The sequence below is a fragment of the Musca domestica genome, unplaced genomic scaffold (assembly GCF_030504385.1).
Source record: "Musca domestica strain aabys unplaced genomic scaffold, Musca_domestica.polishedcontigs.V.1.1 2, whole genome shotgun sequence".
Lineage (NCBI taxonomy): Eukaryota > Metazoa > Arthropoda > Insecta > Diptera > Muscidae > Musca > Musca domestica.
The window spans coordinates 8,195,751-8,216,264 of NW_026712249.1; the positions used below are offsets into that span (position 1 = coordinate 8,195,751).

The following is a 20,514-nucleotide window of genomic DNA, read 5'->3' on the forward strand; positions in this document are numbered from 1 at the left end:
ATAATCATAGCGTGTATGATTGAATTCTCCCATAAAAACTTGTAATTGTTATGTGAAGCTCTACTAAATTAGCTAAGTGGTGTAGGGTATCATAAAGTCGGCCCCGCCCGACTTTAAGTCTTTCTTTACTGTCTTTCTTTACTGATTGAAGACCTTCGAGAAATATTTCATCTGTGCTTTGATTTCCTGCCAGCCATAGAATAGTCAACAAAGTTTTGTGCCCCACTGTTCGGTGCGCTAAAATGTTCTACCCAACGGAGGGGGACAGGCAAAGACAAACAAATAAAAATTAATTTCTTCATTGATGACTTATGGAACTGCAGAAACAACAATGAATAGACACACAAACGGCAGCACTTCATATTTGTCCCCTGCCATTGGCATCACTGGATGAGGGAACGGCAAACTTCATTTCCTCCACATCTCCACTATGAATATAACACCGGCATGTAAATGAAAAACACACAAGAATTTTCTTTGCACTCCATAAAAATTTTATTATTGCTTTTCTTCTTCTTCTTCGCCTCTATACAAAAACAAAAATGTTACTAATTCAACATTGAATCTACTTCCGGTAAAAATAAAAAAACAAAATCTTCAAAAGGGACAAATTATAAGTTTTTCACACTTTAGGTGTCATCGCCGCCGTCGCCGCCGCCGCTTCCATCGTTGAAGAGTGCACAAGAAACGCAAAAAGGTGGGTAGTATAAAAAAATGATAACAACTCCTTCTCTCTCTTTCATTCATCTCATCTCGTTCATCGTCCCCCTCTCTCTCTCTTAAGATTGTCGGGTCACAAAGAAGGCAACCACAATCATGAACAATGATGATCCATAAACATAGCCGGACCCCTTGGCCCAGGGAATCACTGTTTCATTGGCTTGCAAGAAATTGCAACCGTTACCCTCACAGGTGTAACAGTCGCTGGTGTCGGTGCAAACGCCATTCGACTGAGCGGTGGACAAACAGCCACGTTGGAACGATTGGGTGGTGTTCTTGTCATCACGACGAATGTAACATTTGTCACCCAATTTATAGGTGGGACAGACGGAGGGACGTGCCGAAATATCCAAAGAGCAGGTGCTGTTCAGGCTGCCGGAACATTGGATGCAGCTAAGACGATATTGGGGGAAAAGGGCCCCATTGCAGCCTTCCATAAAACTGCAGGTCATGCATTCCATGTTGTTGTTGCACGTCGACAATGTGGCATTGTCGAGCTCACTGGCACAGCCACGAATTGTGACACCATCTGGGGGGAAGAGGAGGTGGAAAGAAAGTTAGAATTTAGAAACATGTCCCCTTGAAGAAGTAACTCTAATCTGATTAAAGAAAATCTTTTGTAATAAGGTACTGCACAAGGCGTCCATTCTTGAAAACCTTTAGTACGGTACTTACCCACAACACGAACGTAACAGGTGGAGCTGCTATTGGTACATTGCTTGGCCAAGAAATTTTCTGGTTGTGTGGCACACTTGGGATCGTTGGACGAATTACATTGGACGCAGGAATCTGAAAGAGAAGGGAATTGAAATTATTAAAAGGTTCTGAAATAAAAGAAAAATTTCTCGTGGAAAAGACATCCGTCCTTTAGAGAGACAATACAATTCTGTAGCGTAACATTATGTTAAGAACAGCGAAGGATATTTAATGTTATGAAAGAGAAGAGAGCTCCATTAACTCTCTCTCTCTCTTCTGTTCAAACAATTATCACGAATACATTCTGAGCGCGCCTTTCTAGTGGCAAATGCATGTGTGTCGGTTAATAACATCGGTTATAAATTGTCAAAAAAATGATAATATTAAGATTAGATGAAATGCCGTTTAATGTTTCGATCAACGCATTCAAAACGTTAATGGGCCATGCAGGTCCACGTTTTGGTATAGCCCCCATATAATAGTACCTCCCTATTTTCGATATTTTGATGATTTTAGCGACATTATTCACCGGAATTGTTTCAAATTTGGTATTTGAAGTTCGTAATGGATACGACAGCCTAAGACAGAAAATTTTCTGTGCAGATTCGTATAGCCCCCATATAATGGTACCTCCCGATATTCGGTATTTTGGTAATTTAAGCGACATTATTCAAATTTAGTATTTAAAGTTCGTAATGGATACTACAGCCTATGACAGAAAATTATCCATGTAGGTGGTTACCTTCGTATAGCCCCCAAATAACGACACCCACCGATATTTTGATGATTTTAGCGACATTATTCAATTTCGTAAATCTGAATGGGTACTACAGTCTATGACAAAAAAACTACATATGCAGGCCCACGTCTTCGTGTAGCCCCCATATAACGGTTTTAGACCCTAGGTCTCTTTGGACCAAATCTGTTTTAGGACAGTTAGAGTCGATCTAGTAATGTACGTCTGGCTGGCTGGTACGCACGATAACTCTCGGAACGAGTTTCCGATTTGATTCAAACTTAGTATATTGTAATATTATTATCAAACTTAGATCGAGTTCGGAGATGGGCAATATCGGTCCACCCCTTAAAATGTCACAATTTTCAAAGAAAATAATATACTGCACAGAAAGAGAAAGGATAATCCGATTTTGCTCCAACATTGCAAATCCTAATATTTGCATCAGTGCTAGATCAGGTGCGAAAATGGACAATATCGGTCAACTCTATGAAGTACCTCTCCCACAAAGGGCCAAATTTTTGAATAATTATAACTTTTATATGAATGCGATGTAAGTGTCCGATTGTCTTCAAATTACATACATCACAACATTTTTATTAACCCAAGGTCTGGTGTGAAGTTGGGATATATCGGTCAACTCTGGTACCTTCCCCACAAAAGGTCGAAATTTTTAAAAATATATATTTTTTAGCACAGAAAGAGAAAGGATAATCCGATTTTGCTCCAACTTTGCAAAACCTAATATTTACCTCAGTTGTCGGTCAGGTGCAAAAATGGATAATATCGATTATTATAATAATATAATAATATTATTATTATATAATATAATAATAATAATAATATTATTATTATTATTTTTATTGCTGTTATTATTATTATTATTATTATATTATTATTATTATTATTATTATTATTATTATTATTGTATTATTATTATTATTATTATTATTATTATTATTATTATTATTATTATTATTATTATTATTATTATTATTATTATTATTATTATTATTATTGTTATTATTATTATTATTATTATATATATTATTATTATTATTATATTATTATTATTATTATATTATTATATTATTATTATTATTATTATTATTATTATTATTATTATTATTATTGTTATTATTATTATTATTATTATTATTATTATTATTATATATTATTATATTATATTATTATTATATTATTATTATTATTATTATTATTATTATTATTATATTATTATTATTATTATTATATTATTATTATTATTATTATTATTATTATTATTATTATTATTATGTATTATTATTATTATATATTATTATTATTATATTATTATTATTATTATTATTATTATTATTATTATTATTATTATTATTATTATTATTATTATTATTATTATTATTATTATTATTATTATTATTATTATTATTATTATTATTATTATTATTATTATTATTATTATTATTATTATTATTATTATTATTATTATTATTATTATTATTATTATTATTATTATTATTATTATTATTATTATTATTATTATTATTATTATATATTATTATTATATTATTATTATTATTATTATTATTATTATTATTATTATTATTATTATTATTATTATTTATCATTATTATTATTTTTATTATATTATTATTATTATTATTATTTAACTAATAATTTTATTGAAAATATTTCTTCTTCAGATACATCTCCCTGCTTTCACAGACAAAATCGCACAATGATTCATCGGCATAGATACAGTTTGGATAAACAGACGTATTTATTTAATATTGTATCTACTACCAAAACAAACCTCAAACAATCTGAGAGCAGACAATATTCCCTATTATGACTAATACACAAAGTAATCTACTTTCCAAACGGTTATATAAACTATGTTGAACTCAGCTAAAGTGTACCTACAAAGTGCCTCTAGAAATGGCCTTAGTTATTTCTTTTCTATATTTATGTATTTATTTTGCTGTGTTTATTTACTAAACGTTTTTTTTTTTTCAATATCGTACTATCTAGCCCACAATCCACAACACCTTCACATGGCCATAGATTTATGTATGTACATATATATGTATGTACAGTCATACGTATGTATGTGTATATCTACGTCTATGCAATTGAAATGATGTCAACAATTGAAAAAGGTTTTATCAATATATTAGAGGTACCTATTTGTTATTTTTTTTTCCGATCACTACCTTTTGATAAGATTAAATACACTCCTTTCTCTCTCTCTCCACTGCTCAATGCTTATCTGCAAAGACAGTTTAAATATTTGTTTTTATGTATTACTTGACAAATAGAGGCTAGAACATAAATTTTGTGGTTTGGTGGTAACTAAGGGACTTTAAAAAGGCAAGACTGTACATGCCTAGAATGCTGAGTAAGAATTCTTGGAAAAGGTTCTATTTATATAGGCTGATCTTGAACCCTATGTGGAGGAGGTACCAGAAGAAGTGGTCCCATCTCTACAAATTTTTATAACCGATCTTGTGATGATGAAAATATTGAGATATGCCAATATGTTAATTTCGCGTTTTAGGAGTTTCATGAGTATTCAAAATTTTAAACCTATGTGGGGTAGGGACCAGAAGGTATCGGCCGATGCATGCCATCTTTACAGCAGATCTTGTTTTAGTAGAAATAATGGGATGTGTGAAATATGAAGAGAACCGGATGCTTATTTCGTATTTTATGATAGTTTTGTTTATTCAAAACTTCAAAACTTTGTTGTAGAGGTATCCGAAAGAATGGTCTGATCTCTACTATCTTTATAACATATCTCGTGTTGATGGCAATATTGAGATTTATCAAGTCTGAATAAAATCGGATGTTAATTTCGGGATCTATGAGCGTCGTGGAAATTCAAAACTTTGACCCCCTGTGAGGGAGATACCAGAAGGATTGGTCCGATCTCTACTACCTCTATAACAGATCTTGTGTTGATGGAAACATTGAAATGTGCCAAGTCTAAATGGAATTGGATGTTAATTTGGTTTTTTGTGAGCTTCATGAATGTTCAAAATGTTGAACCTCTGCGAGGGAGGTACCAGAAGGGGTGGACCAATATATTCCATCTTCAAACCAGACCTTGGATTAATAAAAATATTGTGATGTGTTTAATTTAAAGACAATCGAACACTTACATCACATTTTATAAGAGTAATAATTATTCAAAATGTCGACCCTTTGTGGGGAAGGTACTTGATGGAGTGGACCGATATTGTCCATTTTCACACCAGACCTAGCACTGATGCAAATGTTAGGATTTGCAAAGTTGGAGCAAAATCGGATTATCATTTCTCTTTCTGTGCCGGAAATATATATTTTTGGAAATTTCGACATTTTTGTGGGGGAGGTACAAAAAGGATTGGGCCAATATATTCCATGTTCACACCAGATCTTGAGTTTATAAAAATATTTCGACGTGTGTAATTTGGAGACAATGGGTTACTTACATCACATTTTATAAGAGTTATAATTATTCAAAATTTGGGGGAGGTACCAGAAGGAGTGGACCGATATTGTCCATTTTCACACCAGACCTAGCACCAATGCAAATATTAGGATTTGCAAAGTTGGAGCAAAATCGGATTATCAGAAAATATATATTTTTGAAAATTTCGTTTTTTTTTTTTGGGGGGGAGGTACCAGAAAGAGTGGACCAATATTGCCCATCTGCGAACTCGATCTAAGTTTGACAAAAATATTACGATGTACCAAGTTTGGATCAAATCGGATACTCCCTTCGAGAGCTATCGTGCCCCACAGCCAGATACACAGACAGATGAATGGACATCGCTAGATCGACTCCAAATGTCCTGAAACGGATTTGGTCCAAAGAGTCACCTAAGGTCTAAAACCGTTATTTCGTTGAGGTACGTTGTGGCCGTAACAAATTATATATACCCTCTCTAGCCATATGGGGTATAACAAGTTAAAAAGCAGTAAGTTCGGCCGGGCCAAACTTTGAATACCCTCCACCATTTGGAACGAATTTGGAAATTAAAAAAAAATAAAATAAAATAAAATCTTTAAAAATTCTGTTAAATTTTAAAAATACCGAATATTGCTGTTATATTGGGGTCTATACGACATGGACCTACATAGGCATTGTTTGCCATTAGCCCATTACCATATTCAAATTCGAAACTTGAAATAAAAGGTGAATAATGTAGCTAAAATCATCAAAATATCGTATATAGTGAGGTACCATTGTATCGGAGCTGTGCGAAGACCTGGACCAGCAACGACAATTTTCTGTCACAGGCTGTAGAATCCATTACGAACTTCAAATACGATATCTCAAACAATTTCGGTGGGTATTGTACCTAAACTCGTCAAAATACCGAATATAGGGTGGTACTGATATATGGGGTCTAAACGAAGACCTTGACCTGCAGAGACAATTTTCTGTCACAGACTGTAGTTCCCATTACGAACTCTAAATATGGGATCTATTCGGAGACGTGACCTGCACAAACAATTTTCTGTCTTATGCTGTATATGGGGGCTATATGAAGACGTGGACCTGCACAGATAATTTTCTGTCTTAACGAACTTCAAATATCATATTTTTTTTTTAAATCATCAAAATGCCGAATATCGGGAGGTACCGTTATATGGTGGCTATTTACCAACTTAATCTGCCTACTGGAAAAATAAACATGTGTGCAAAATTTTAGCCTTCTATCTCAATTCCTTCGAAAGATAGTGTGATTACAACAGACAGACAGACGGACATCGACTTAGACTTTTACGCTGATCAAGAATATATATACTTTGTTGGGTCTGACATGAGTATTTCGAGGAGTTACAAACGGAATGACAAAGTTAATATACCCTCCATAGTATGGTGGAGGGTATAAAAATGGATTATAGTATTAAACAATTAAAAATATATTTTTGCAGTTCTGGAACAGAGCAAAAATTAATTTCCACCATCGATAATTATTCGCACCAAAATTTTTCTACAATTTCGTCCTCGTCGGTGCCTTAAGAAGAATGATTGCAACATGTATTTGTACTATAGGGCAGGTTATCGTTATTTCCTCTGTATCGAATTATTTCAAAAAATTGAAAGTGTTTTAACAACCATTTGTTCTATTCCAGAATTTGTTAGAATCCATAATTTCATAATTTTTTCCGATACCATAAAGGAAAAATCGGTTGCCACAGTAAAAACTTTTACATTCTTGAAGTTCTGGAACAGAACCAATAACGTGCATATATCCAAACTTCCAAAAAATATATCTATATTTCACCATTTGAAAAAAATTGGACCTTGTTCCCCATTTATTACGCACAACTTATAAAGATATTCGGTTCAATTGATAAGCGCGTATAAATACATCACGCTGCTTATGTGTAGACTTTTTCACAAACTTATGTCATTACTACGCTCTTCATTTTTAGACGCCTTGGGAGCATATATTTTTGTCCATTTTTCCAACACTAATATTTTCAAACGCATGACGTTTGTAGTTCTTTTTCTTCATTTCACAATTTTAATTCCAAAAAAACATCCTCCACTTTAACACTTGAGGCTAATCAATCCACCAATGGAATGGTATTTTCCCTTTATTTTGATTTACAAAACTTAAAACTCAATATTACCGGAATAGGCATAAGCCAAGAACACAACGAAGACAATGCCAACGGACAGTAGGAAACGCATTTTTACTTGTCTTCTTTTTTCGGATTTTAATCGTTCGTTTTAAGCTCAACACTCGCCTTTGCACTTGTGATGCGATGAAAATACGGAGTTTAACTGAAATACAAATGAAAATGTTCGACTTTTCTACCATCGACTGACGATCGTTAAAATACGACAACGCCAAGTAATCTTATCATCAGTTATTTGTTTCGCTGATAATTGGCCGGATCCGTCGGCAAACGGCGTTTGCAAAGGCAAACAGTGTTTTCGGTCGTTATTCGGTCGCGATACAAATTGAATCGAACAGCTAAGGTGAAATTCCAACTCCAAATAGATATATGACTCAAATATGGGTGTTTTTGTAAATAAACAGTTGTTAGAGATTAATCATCGACATAGGTTGTGTTAGCATTGACGAATTTGTGATAAGCTAGAGGTTTGTGGATATAATTTTGGTAATAATTGATATTTTACAAGAGTCGATGTTGATAAGGTAGAATGCCTAATTTACTAAACCAAACCTTTAGAGAGAAAATAAATCATTTGGTGCTGTCAAAAATTAGTCACATTCAAATAACGGTACTAGACCTATATATATGTTCAATTCGTCGCAAGAAACTTGGCCCCATGCCCATCCGAAAAGAATATAAATTCGAAACTTTTAATACCCTCAGCTACATGGCTACAGAGGGTATTTGATACGGCCAAAACGCGCCTTATCGAAATAACGGTTTTAGACCATAGGTCTCTTTGGGCCAAATCCGTTTCAGGTCATCTGGAGTCGATCTAGCGTCTGTCTGGCTGGCTGGTGCGCACGATAACTCTCGAAGGGAGTATACGATTTGGTCCAACCTGGGTACATCGTCATATTTTTGTCAAATTAAGATCGAGTTCGGAGATGGGAAATATCGGTCCACTCCTTCTAGTACATCCCCCACAAAAAGTTGAAATTTTCAAATAATATATTTTTTGCACCGAAAGACAAAGGATAATCCGATTTTTGCTCCAAATTTGCAAACCCTAATATTTGCGTCAGTGCTAGGTCAGGTGTGAAAATGGACAATATCGGTCCACTCCATCAAGTACCTGCCCCACAAAGGGTCAAAATTTTAAATAATTACAACTCTCATAAAATGTGATGTAAGAATCCGATTGTCTTCAAATTTCACACATCCTAATATTTTTATGAATCCAAGATCTGCCATTAAGACGGAATATATCGGCCCACTCCTTCTGGTACCTCCCCCACAAAAGGTCGAAATTTGAAATATCCATTAACCTCATAAAACGCGAAATTAACATCCGATTATATTTAGACTTGGCACATCTGAATATTTCTATCAACACAGGATCTGTTATAAAGATAGTAGAGATCGGACCATTCCCTCTGGTACCTCCCCAACAACGGGTCAATGTTTCGAATAACAAAAACGATTATATAATCCGAAGTAATTATCCGGTTCTCTTCATATTTCACACATCCCATTATTTCTACTAACACAAGATGTGCTGTGAAGATGGAATACATCGGTCTACTCCTTCTTGTACCTCCCCCACCAAGGGTTAAAATTTAGAATATTCATGAAGCTCATAAAACAAAATATTAACATCCAATTTCATTTAAACTTGGTCCCTCTCAATATTTCTATCAGTGCAAGATCTGTTATAAAGATGGTAGAGATCGGACCATTCCTTGTGGTACCTCCCCAACAGCGGGTCAATGTTTTGAATAACCAAAACGATCATAATATCCGAAATAAGCATCAGGTTCTCCTCAAAGTACACACATCACAATGTTTGTATTAACCCCAGGTCTAGTGTGAAATTGGAATACATCGGTCCACTCCTTCTGGTACCTCCCCAAAAAGGGGTCAACATTTTGAGTACCCGTGAAGTTCATAAAACGCGAAATTAACATCCGATTCCATTCAGACTTCGTATCATCAACTATCAACACCAGATCTGTTGTAAAGATGGGCGGGATCGTACCATTTCTTCTGGTACCTCCCCTTCAACTTCACAGTTTGGGCGGTTTATGCAGGCAGGACAATTAAAATATAAATTTCAAATTTTTATACCCTCCAGCATCCTATGGAGGGTATATTAACTTGTCATTCCGTTTGTAACTCCTCGAAATACTCATGTCAGACCCAACAAAGTCTATACATTCTTGATCAGCGTAAAATTCTAAGACGATTTAGCGATGTCCGACTGTCCGTCTGTCTGTCTATCTTTCGAACGAATTGAGATAGAAGGCTACAATTTTGCACACATGTTTATTTTTTCAGTAGGTAGGTTAAGTTCGTAAATGGGCCATGTAGGTCCACGTCTTCGTATAGCCCCATATAACGGTACCTCCCGATATTCGGTATTTTGATAATTTTACCGACATTATTAATCGGAATTTTTTCAAATTTGGTATTTGAAGTTCGCAACGGATACTACAGCCTAAGACAGAAAATTGTCTGTACAGGTCCGCGTCTTCGTATAGCCCTCATAAAACGGTATCTCCCTATATTCGGTATTTTGATGATTTTAGCGTCATTATTCAAATTACGTAATTTTCCAAATTACGCATTTAGAGTTCGTAATGGAAACTACAGTCTGTGACAGAAAATTGTCTATGCATATCCAGGTCTTCGTATAGGCCCCATATACCAGTACCTCCCTATATTCGGTATTTTGACGAGTTTAGGCACAATACTCACCGAAATTGTTTGAAATGTCGTATTTGAAGTTCGTAATAGATGCTATAGCCTGTGACAGAAAATTGTCTATGCTGGTCCAGGTCTTCGCCCAGCTCCGATATAACGGTACCTCCCTATATTCGGTATTTTGATGATTTTAACGACATTATTAACCGTTTATTTCATGTTTCGAATTTGAATTTGGCGATGACTTATGACAAACAATGCCTGTGTGGGTCCACGTCATATAGACACCAATAAAACGGCTATATTCGGTATTTTTTAAAATTTTAACAGAACTTTTTAAAGATTTTATTTCCAAATTCGTTCCAAATGGTGGAGGGTATTCAAAGTTCGGCCCGGTCGAACTTATTGCTTTTTAAATTGTTTTTTTTTTAACTTTCCTATAGCCTTTATTAACATATTTTACTTTTTCATAGAAAATAATATTTTTTTTTAAAAACTCCTTTTAGGGTCTTTTGGCGGTCACAACAAGGCATTAAAATCTTGGTTAATTTTTTTTTCATTTTCAAATTAGCATTCAAATGTTGCGGGATATTTATGAATAAATATATTTACAACATTTTAGTGCTAGTCTAACATTTTCGATTTCGTTCCTCGATCGATACAAAACTAATAGATTTATTGTGGCTAGTCTAAACAAAACCTATAGCGAGGCCGGGTTTCTTTTTCTGCCTTCAAAACACTGTGTTGTAGCATCAACATATTTTTATGCTGGTTTGTTGTCATTTCTACTCAAACTCAAATAATTTGAATTCATTGCATTGTTTTCCAATTAAGTGATTCCATTCAATACCAAAAAGTCATCTAATTCCAATTCGCAGAGAAATTTTATGGAGTGCTCAAGTTGATCTCAAAAATATACAAAGATTTGAGTTCGAGTTTGATTTTAGAATTTAATATTATTTATTCGAAGATATTGGGGCTGCGGATATTTGCAAAATATATTTTGTCCTAACATTCATTATCTCTTGATGTTCGACTAATACCATAATGGTAATTAAAACAAACAAATATAAATATGTGAGTTGTGAACAAGACTCCTGCGTTAAAGAAACCAAAAATTTGAGATAAACAACAAATTTCATAACAATAACCTGTTTTCGTAAATAATATTGAAAAAAAAAAAAACAAGTTTAAAAGCATCAGCCGGCAGATGTATGCCCTCAGCCAATGTTCGATTATTTAAATATATTTTGACTTCTGTTATGATTATTCAAATTGTTGACCCTCTATGGAGTGGGTTCCGAAATAATGGGCCAATATTGTCCATTTCGTATGGGACCTAAATAAATATGATATAAATAATGCGACCGGCCAGATTTGGACTCTCTATTCCAGATATAGTCGATCGAAGAATTCCTTTTTCATGCTGCATCTAATGCAGATAAAAAATATTGGTATGGACAAAATTTCAAGAAAATCGAACATTTTCAAACAATTTTACGCGAAATCATTAAATTCCATATTCATCTCAGATTTCTGGTTGAGAGAAATATTTAGATATAGGAAGTTGTAAAGAATCGCTGACTTGTTTCTCAATTTATGGCAGATAAAAGTATAGAAAATTGTGACCCTTTGCGAGTGGGGTACTAGAAGGGGTTGGCAGGTATATATCACCTTCACAACAGATCTGGTGTTAGCAAAAATATTTGTATATGTGACAATTGAAGATAGTTGGATACTTATTTCGCTTTCTCTGAGCGTTTTGTTTTTCAAAATCTTGAACCCTGTGTGGGTGAGGTACCAGAAGAAATCGTCAAATCTCTACCATCTTTATAATAGATCTTGTGTTGATGGAAATATTGAAAAACACCAAGTCTGAATGGAATCGGAGGTTCATTTCGCGTTTTATGAGTTTCGTGGATGTTCAAAATGTTGACCCTTTTGTGGGGGAGGTACCAGAAGGTCCGATGTATTCCATCTTTACAGCAGATCTTGTGTTAGTGAAATAATGGGATGTGTAAAATATGAAGAGAACCTGATGCTTAGTTCGGAATTTATAATCATTTTTGTTATTCAAAACGTTGACCCTTTGTGGGGCAGGTACCAGAAGAAATATTCCGATCGCTACCATCTTTCTAACAGATCTTGTGCTGATGGAAATATTGAGATGTACCAAATCTAAATGGAATCGGATATTAATTTCACCTTTTTATGAGCTCCATAGATATTCAAAATTTTTACCCTTTATGTGTGGGAGGTCCCAGAAGAAGTGGTCCGATATATTCCAACATCACATCAGACATTGGGTTAAAAAAAATATTGTGATGTGTGTAATTTTTATCCAATCGGAGTCTTTTTTCACATTTTATAAGAGTTATAATTATTCCAAAATTTTGACCCGTTGTGGGAGAGGTACCAGAAGGAGTAGGCCGATATATCCCATCTTCACAGCAGATCTTCTATTAGAAGAAACAATGGGATGTGTGAAATATAAAGAGAACCTGATGCTTAGTTCGGAATTTATAATCGTTTTGGTTATTGAAAACGTTGACCCTTTGTTGGGCAGGTACCAGAACAAATGTTTCGATTACTACAATCTTTATAACAGATCTTGCGCTGATGAAAATATTGAGATGCACCAAGTCTGAATGGAATCGGATGTTAACTTCGCGTTTTATGAGCTCCATAGATATTCAAAATTTTTCCCCTTTGAGGGGTAGGCACCAGAAAGAGTGGAGCGACACACTCCATCTTCACACCAGACCTTAGGTTAATAAAAATATTGCGATTTGTGTAATTTGAAGCCAATCGGAATCTTACTTCACATTTTATAATAGTTATAATGAAGTTCGTAATGGATACTACAGCCTATGACAGAAAATTATCTTTGTAGGTCCACGTCTTCGTATAGCCCCTATATAACGATACCTCCCGATATTCGGTATTTTGATGATTTTAGCGACATTATTCACCGGAATTGTTTCAAATTTGGTATTTAAAGTTCCTAATGGATACTACAACCTATGACAGAAAATTGTCTGTGCAGGTCTACGTCTTCGTATATCCCCCATATAACGATACCTCCCGATATTCGGTATTTTGATGATTTTAGCTACATTATTCACCGATTTTTTTAAGTTTCGCATTTGAAAATTGCAATGGCTTATGACAAAAGTTACCTATGCAGGTCCATGTCGTCGTATAGACCCTTTTTAACGGATTTATTTTAAGAACTAGTTTTTTTTTAAATGTCGGCCAGAGGGAGTGGACCGATATTACCCACCCCCGAACTTGATTTTAGTTTTGTGAATAATATAACGATGTACCAAGTTTGGACCAAATCGGATACTCCCTTCGACAGTTATCATGCGCACCAGACAGACGGACGACTCCAAATGTCCTGAAATGGATTTGGTCTAAAGAGACCAAGGGTCTAAAATCGTTATTTCGATGAGACACGTTTTGGCCGTAACAAATGATATATATATCCTCTCTAGCCATATGGCTGAGGGTACAATTATACAAATTAGTGCTAAGTTGAAAGTTCTGGAACATACATTTCGTTTTGCTTTTCCTAGTTCAAAATGTTGAAAAGCACCAAAAATGCAACATGTCCTTCTATATGACTTAGTGATGTGATACATTCAGTTCAAATCATAAAATATTATAAAATAACGGGAAAGTACCTAAATAAAAAAACCAACCCAATCAAGTGGCACCTTATTCCAAAATTATGGAGGTATTTCAATTTCTTAAAATCTAATATTAATCACTATTTAATAAAGCCATAAAAACTCGAAAAATATGTTATTCCCAGAAAAAATATGACATCACTGAAAATATTTCATTCATGTTTGAAATGCCATTGACGATATTATCAGTTGGAATACACTTGCATCGTAAAATACAAAATCGCTTTTATGAGTCACTCATATATATCTATATCGACTCCACACACAACCACCTGTCATTCAAATATCCATCAAAGGTTTGCCATTGTCTGGTGGTAGGTCGGGTTCGAAATGATTTGATTTGTGTTAATACATTTGAAACCTTCTGAACGATATGATGTCTTTAAATAAATAATGATTAATAAGTACTGGCATTCATAACGGCTCTGGGTAAAATTTCAACGTACTAATAATTATATCATACATAAGTCCCTCTAATCGGGTGTGGTGGCCTTTTGTAGTCGATATGAAATAGACTTATTGAGGAATTTACAAAACTAATGATAAGATACAAAAACTATAGCAATTATAGAATATTTTTCATGTTTTCTGCACAGTAGGCGAAAAATGGGGTAACATGCAGTGGGAACGTATGCAGGGTGGGGGCCCAATGAGAAATGTATAGAAATTGATGAATGGGGCCTAAATAAATGCTGTGTTATGGTAATACTACTAAAAGAGGAGAGTGATTGTGTCAAAACTAGATGAAAATTATTCAAAATCTAGTTTTTTTCAAGAAACCAAAAAAAAAATCTCTTGCAGGTTTCAATTATTGTTATTAAAACCTGTATTCTGAAAATTTTTTCACACAATTTTAACAAATTTTTTTTTTACTCATTATTTTAATTTTTATTAAAATATTATTTTGCCTTATATCAAATTATAGTCTCAAAATTAATCTCCCTCAAAGGTTTTCCCTAATTTGTCAATAATTGAATTTTGTTAATTTCTAGGAGTTGACAACACTTTTTCTCACTTTCACTTCTTCCTTCAGTTGTCGTGAATTCTTACAACAGTCGGTCGTACAATGGTATCGGTGATTGCAAATTATTAAATTAAAGGAATTGTGTATTAGTTAATGATACAAAAGTTATAAAAATCAATCATTTCCTCTATTTCCAATGAAATATGTGTTAAAACAATGATTATTTGTTTGAAATTCCATAAGAAAAGTTTGCTTAATTTTTAACCTTCAATCATGTTATGATCTTTGTTTTGCTCCTTTATTGTCCAGTTCGTGTGTGCAACGAAGAGAGCATCTAATTCGTAGTGTTTTTGTTGTTGGATTTGATCTTTCATTAATTTTGTGTGTGGATTCGTTTACATGACATTGTTTTTTTTAAGTCAATGAAAATTTTTTGTGTGAGAGAGAGAAAATAAGAGTTATTTTTATACTGGCAAGTGGGTATACAAAAAAAATGTTATTTCTCTCTTCTCAAAAAAAAAAAAACTATGAATCAAGGTAGATGTACTAGGTAATCGCATCAGCCCAGCTGACGGCACCATTAAATGTCAAAACAAATTGTTGTAATGAAGAATTCGCCCTAAATTAATGCAACAACAAATTTGTTTATGTTGTCTTCCCTAAAAGTACCTTTTTATAATATTTCAAATAATTTAAGAGCAAGTTAAGAGTGAAACCAGTAAAAAAAATAAAAGAAAATGAAGGAAGGAGGTTAGAATGGAGTGCAGCTTTAAGAATTAAGTTAGCCTCAACATCTAAGATTCCCAAAGCACATCACGGGAAGTAGTGCAAGAATTCGACTCTTGTCATTTGCAGTTCCGGAAAACTTTCGGTTTAAACCAGTAAAATATAGTCATTATAAGTTTCTTGATTTAAAAAATATCGCAATACTACAATTAATACTTATTTTACTCTTATTTGTTTTACAATAAAAACTTTGACGTTCGTTTACGACAAGAGGCACACAAAATAAAATGTAAACAAACACCTCGTTTCTGATTGGTTGAAACAAATTTGCCGCAACCTTTAAATGACATGGCGAATCTAAGTTTTTCGCCTTAGATGCCAATTTTGACATTTGAGGGGACCACAAAAGTTGCTTTGTTGTAGCAATTCGCCGATGCGGTTACCTGTTAGATCTACCTTGCTATGAATGATTCTGTTTGTAACTCCTTAAAATACTCATGTTAGACCCTACAAAGTGTATATATTCTTTATAAGCGTAAAATTCTGAGTCGATTTAGTTATATGGTTTGTCTGCCATTTGCAATCAATCTTTTAACGAATTGAGATAGAAGGCTATGATTTTACACACATGTGTATTTTGCTAATCGGCAGGTTCGTAAATGGGCCCTGACGGTCCACAGTAAGCCCCAATTTAACAATACCTCCCAATATTCAACATTTTGATAATTCTAGCGACATTATATACCGTTTTTTTTTTTTTAAACATATGCAGTATACAGGTCCATATCTTCGAATAGCCCCCATTTGACATCATTCACCGGAATTGTTTCAAATTTCGTATTTGAAGTTCGGAATCGGTACTGCAGGCTACGTCAACAAATTACTTATGCAGGTGCACGTCTTTGTATAGCTCACATGATTTTATCGGCATTTTGATGATTTCGTAATGGATACTACAATCTATGACATAAAATTGCCTATGCAGGTCCATGTCTTCGTATAGCCCCCAATTAACGATACCACCCAATATTCGGTTTTTGATGATTTTAGCGACATTAATTACCGGAATCGTCTCAAATTTCGAATTTAGAGTGCGGAATCAGTACTAAAGCGGTTTCATTTAAGTTTCACTTCAAGTTCCTTCCAAATGGTGGTGGGTATTAAAAGTTGGGCCCGGCCGAATTTAGCTGCTTGTTACTTGTCTCACACATGTTCTGTTCCAGAACCAGCAAGAATCTACTAATTTTGCAATTTTCTCGATATCATATATTGAAATCGGTACTCATAGAGCAATTATATCCAGTATTAAAATGGAATATATCGGCAAAGACAAGTGAATATTTAGACAACGGAAAGTTTGTTTTGTCTTTTTATGCAGGTGGCACTCATTGCGCTTTTGCAATGCCAACATACTGATTGACGCAGTCGACCTACTCGATATCAAAAACAAATTTCATCGTTTTTCAAGAATTTAATTTCTGTATTTTTTATTTATTTATTGTGGAACAATTTTCAACTGACAAATATCCTCCAGTTCATGATATTTTTAACATTTTTAAATGGAGTAACTTCAATATTTTCACTCACACCCCTAAAACGATATAGACGACATCTGCTGTTCCGAATTTTTTCGATGATAAGCGGTGAGAGCATTCCTTTGGCTAAATTTTATCGATTTATAATTTTTGTGCAAATTACATTTTATACATTTTGCAGCAAATTTTTACATATTAAAACAAATTCACCTTGTTTACAAAAACTGACGTAATTGTAATTTTCGCTGCTACCTCCTATTTCTACCACTGTGCAGTCATTTCTTTCGACAGTATCGATAGAAAAAACTTTGAATCGATATTCCCTTTTAAAATAAAGTATCGATACTATCGACATTCACATCGATAGATTGCCACCCCTAGTGTGAAATTTATTTAATAACACTGGCAATGGAAAACGATAGTAGCAACTAGTTCCGCGCTTTTTAGTAAAGATGTTCATTTTCCTCACGTCTCATTCGTAAACAACAGTGTACCCCGAGTCTTTGCTTTCTGTTTATTTTTTATCGGGAATTCCTTTGTGGCCTTCATATTCGTTTCGTTGGGACGTTTTTCATTTTTGTTTCCAACGCTCGCAACGAACAAACAATCAAGGAATTGGATAAGAATTGGATTGTACACATTTGTTGGGCAGGATTATTATTTAAAAAACATAAAAAACTGGTAAGTAAGTAAGTAATTCTTGGACAACCAAGGATAAAGTGGCGTCATATGTAAGATAGTCGAGATCGGACCATTCCTTCAGGTCCCTCCCGGAACCAAATTACAAGGAACCTACATTTCTAATCTTAAAGCAACATTTCCAAGTCATCTCTTTTTTAATATATCTTAAAGAACTATCGTATTTAGGTTAATCCAATGGTAATTTTTGTTATTTGGATAAATATAGGATTTGGAAGACGTTGATAACAAATGGTACCATACCTGGTATATGTATAAATAATGCAATTAATTCTATGTGTAAGTGATTATTGGCGAAAAAGAGATTATTATCAATTAAATGCCGAAGACAGCAACAACAACAAATTATCATATGGAATAAATGTCATAAATAAGAGTGTCATTCGGGAGAACACCACAAATGCCTCAGGGCAACGACAATGCAGGACATTGAGGCGAACTTTGATCTGCATAGATGGCATAGCATTCTATTATTTGCTCAAAGAGCTGCTTAATTTCAAGGAATATAGGCAAATACTATGTACCCATCCAGCTTTAAAAGATACTCAGCTATTTTGGCTACAAATTATACCACCTGCCAAAGACATCATCGATTATAGATGGTAAGTTTGTGAAAGACAATTGTATTAGATTGGAACATTAAGAGTTTTATATTTCCAGGAATCGCATGTTGGCCCGCAAATTATGGGAGAAAATTGAAACAGATTATCTAATGTCATGGCTATCCACATTGGGTGGTGGCTATTCGGCGTTGGGTGAACAATTTTCCGAATGTGTAAGTACAAATTCCAATTAGAATCACTGTTGTTTTTAACTAAACTAAAACTATTGTAATTTAGGCTCAAGTAGCCGGTAAAATATCCAGAAAACAGCTACTCATTGGCATCCAACTAGGTGATCCATTCCTGCAATCCCGCTGCTTACTTTATTACAGCATATCGCTAATACAAACTGGACGTTTGCGAACTGCCAAATATATTATACGTTCACAGTATGCCTTTGCTCGAGTCAATGAGGAAACCGACAGCCGCTTGGTGAAAATGTGTAAAGGCATATGGCTGAGATTACAATATGAATATGGTCTGCGATTGCAGAAGCGAGGAAAAGCAGTGCCGTAATGGTGAAACATGCAGGATGTATTTATTTTGGACTAGAAAAACAACAAGACGTGCAAAAATGTATTCCCCAACATTCTATAATGCACCAACAGTTAGTGTTAAGGGCTAGCGGCTTAAAACTCAGGGGCTGTAAAAAATCATTGAGTACTTTGTTAATTGTTTATGTATTATTTCCTCCCGAAACAACGGCATGATAAATAATAAAGTAACCTATATTCTTGTAAATAGACCTCTTACGGGAGGAATTTAAGTTTTTTTTTTTAAATCTGATCAAAAATTAAACACCTTAATTGCCACATATTTACCGCCATCTGGGGTTGAGTTTTTATTCAGTTATGCTTTTAACATCAGAGACAAAATTCTTTCATTCGATATCGAAAAAATATCTATAGGAATTTATTTCAATATAGCCAGAATTGACCTGAAATTTCTGGTAGCACCGGCTTAATATGCATGGTAGAAGAATATACGTAGACGCGTCGACGCAGCTGCTGGAACAATGAACTGTCAAACCAATTTTGGAATTGAAAATGTTGAATGAAAAATTATTTAAATTTGTAAAAATTGTTGAAAAACGCGAATAATAATAGCCTCCAAATGACGGAGTATAAGAAAACATTTAAAAATCGACTTATATTTGAAAAAAAATTTAAAATTTTTTGACATATCAATGCTCTCAAGCATTGATGCATCTACCTGTATTCTTCTGCTATGGTATGGAGGGTACTTAAGTTTGTCATATATTCTCGATCAGCATAAAATTCTATGTCGATTTAGCGATGTCCGTCCATCTGTGCAAATCACTCTAGCTTCCGAATGAAATGAAGTAGGTTGATAACATTTTACTTACACTGACTGCAGGACTTTTGGTATTGAAAATGGGCCATGTAGGTCCACGTTTTGGTAAAGCCCCCATATAACGGTTACCCCCTATATTCGGTATTCTGATGATTTTAGCGACATTATGCATCGGAATTACTTTAAATTTGGGATTTGAAGTTCGTAATCGATACTACAGCCTAAGAAAATTGTCTGTGCAGGTCCACGTTTTGGTAAAGCCCCCATATAATGGTATCTCCCCATATTCAGTATTTTGACGATTTTAGCGACATTATTCAGCGGAATTGTTTAAAATTTGGTATTTGAAGTTCGCAGTGGATTCTACGGCTTATGACAGAAAATTGTCTGTGGAGGTCCCCGTTTTGGTGTTACTTATTATCAATCTAGAATGGGAATACAAAACATTTTTTGGGTACCCGAATGCAAGAAGCTTACACAAAACGGCAAAATAGGTAAGTGAAAA

At 34.1% G+C, this 20,514-nt stretch overlaps 2 protein-coding genes across 2 annotated transcripts; one reads left to right on the forward strand and one right to left on the reverse strand.

Annotated features, from left to right (window-relative positions):
- Positions 1-471: 471 nt before the first annotated feature.
- On the reverse strand, positions 472-7,944 carry LOC101895910 (uncharacterized). Its single transcript, XM_005185362.4, has 3 exons — positions 7,784-7,944; positions 1,396-1,509; positions 472-1,249 (listed from the first exon to the last, which is right to left on the reverse strand). The coding sequence occupies exons 1-3, from the start codon at positions 7,842-7,844 to the stop codon at positions 780-782; spliced, it is 645 nt and encodes a 214-aa protein (XP_005185419.1). The 5' UTR covers positions 7,845-7,944; the 3' UTR covers positions 472-779.
- A 10,027-nt stretch (positions 7,945-17,971) lies between these two features.
- LOC101896076 (uncharacterized protein F58A4.6) lies at positions 17,972-19,389 on the forward strand. The gene is made up of 4 exons (XM_059121476.1): positions 17,972-18,075; positions 18,302-18,695; positions 18,754-18,868; positions 18,933-19,389. The coding sequence occupies exons 2-4, from the start codon at positions 18,355-18,357 to the stop codon at positions 19,209-19,211; spliced, it is 735 nt and encodes a 244-aa protein (XP_058977459.1). The 5' UTR covers positions 17,972-18,075; positions 18,302-18,354; the 3' UTR covers positions 19,212-19,389.
- Positions 19,390-20,514: the final 1,125 nt, after the last annotated feature.

Excerpts from the sequence above, each read along its gene's own strand:
- LOC101895910 (XM_005185362.4), bottom strand. The coding sequence starts at position 7,844 with ATGCGTTTCCTACTGTCCGTTGGCATTGTCTTCGTTGTGTTCTTGGCT. Across the intron at positions 1,510-7,783 it reads CTTGGCTTATGCCTATTCCG|ATTCCTGCGTCCAATGTAAT; the intron begins GTAATATTGAGT and ends CTTCTCTTTCAG. Across the intron at positions 1,250-1,395 it reads CTGTTACGTTCGTGTTGTGG|ATGGTGTCACAATTCGTGGC; the intron begins GTAAGTACCGTA and ends TCTTCCCCCCAG.
- LOC101896076 (XM_059121476.1), top strand. The coding sequence starts at position 18,355 with ATGCAATTAATTCTATGTGTAAGTGATTATTGGCGAAAAAGAGATTAT. Across the intron at positions 18,696-18,753 it reads GACATCATCGATTATAGATG|GAATCGCATGTTGGCCCGCA; the intron begins GTAAGTTTGTGA and ends TTATATTTCCAG. Across the intron at positions 18,869-18,932 it reads GTGAACAATTTTCCGAATGT|GCTCAAGTAGCCGGTAAAAT; the intron begins GTAAGTACAAAT and ends ATTGTAATTTAG.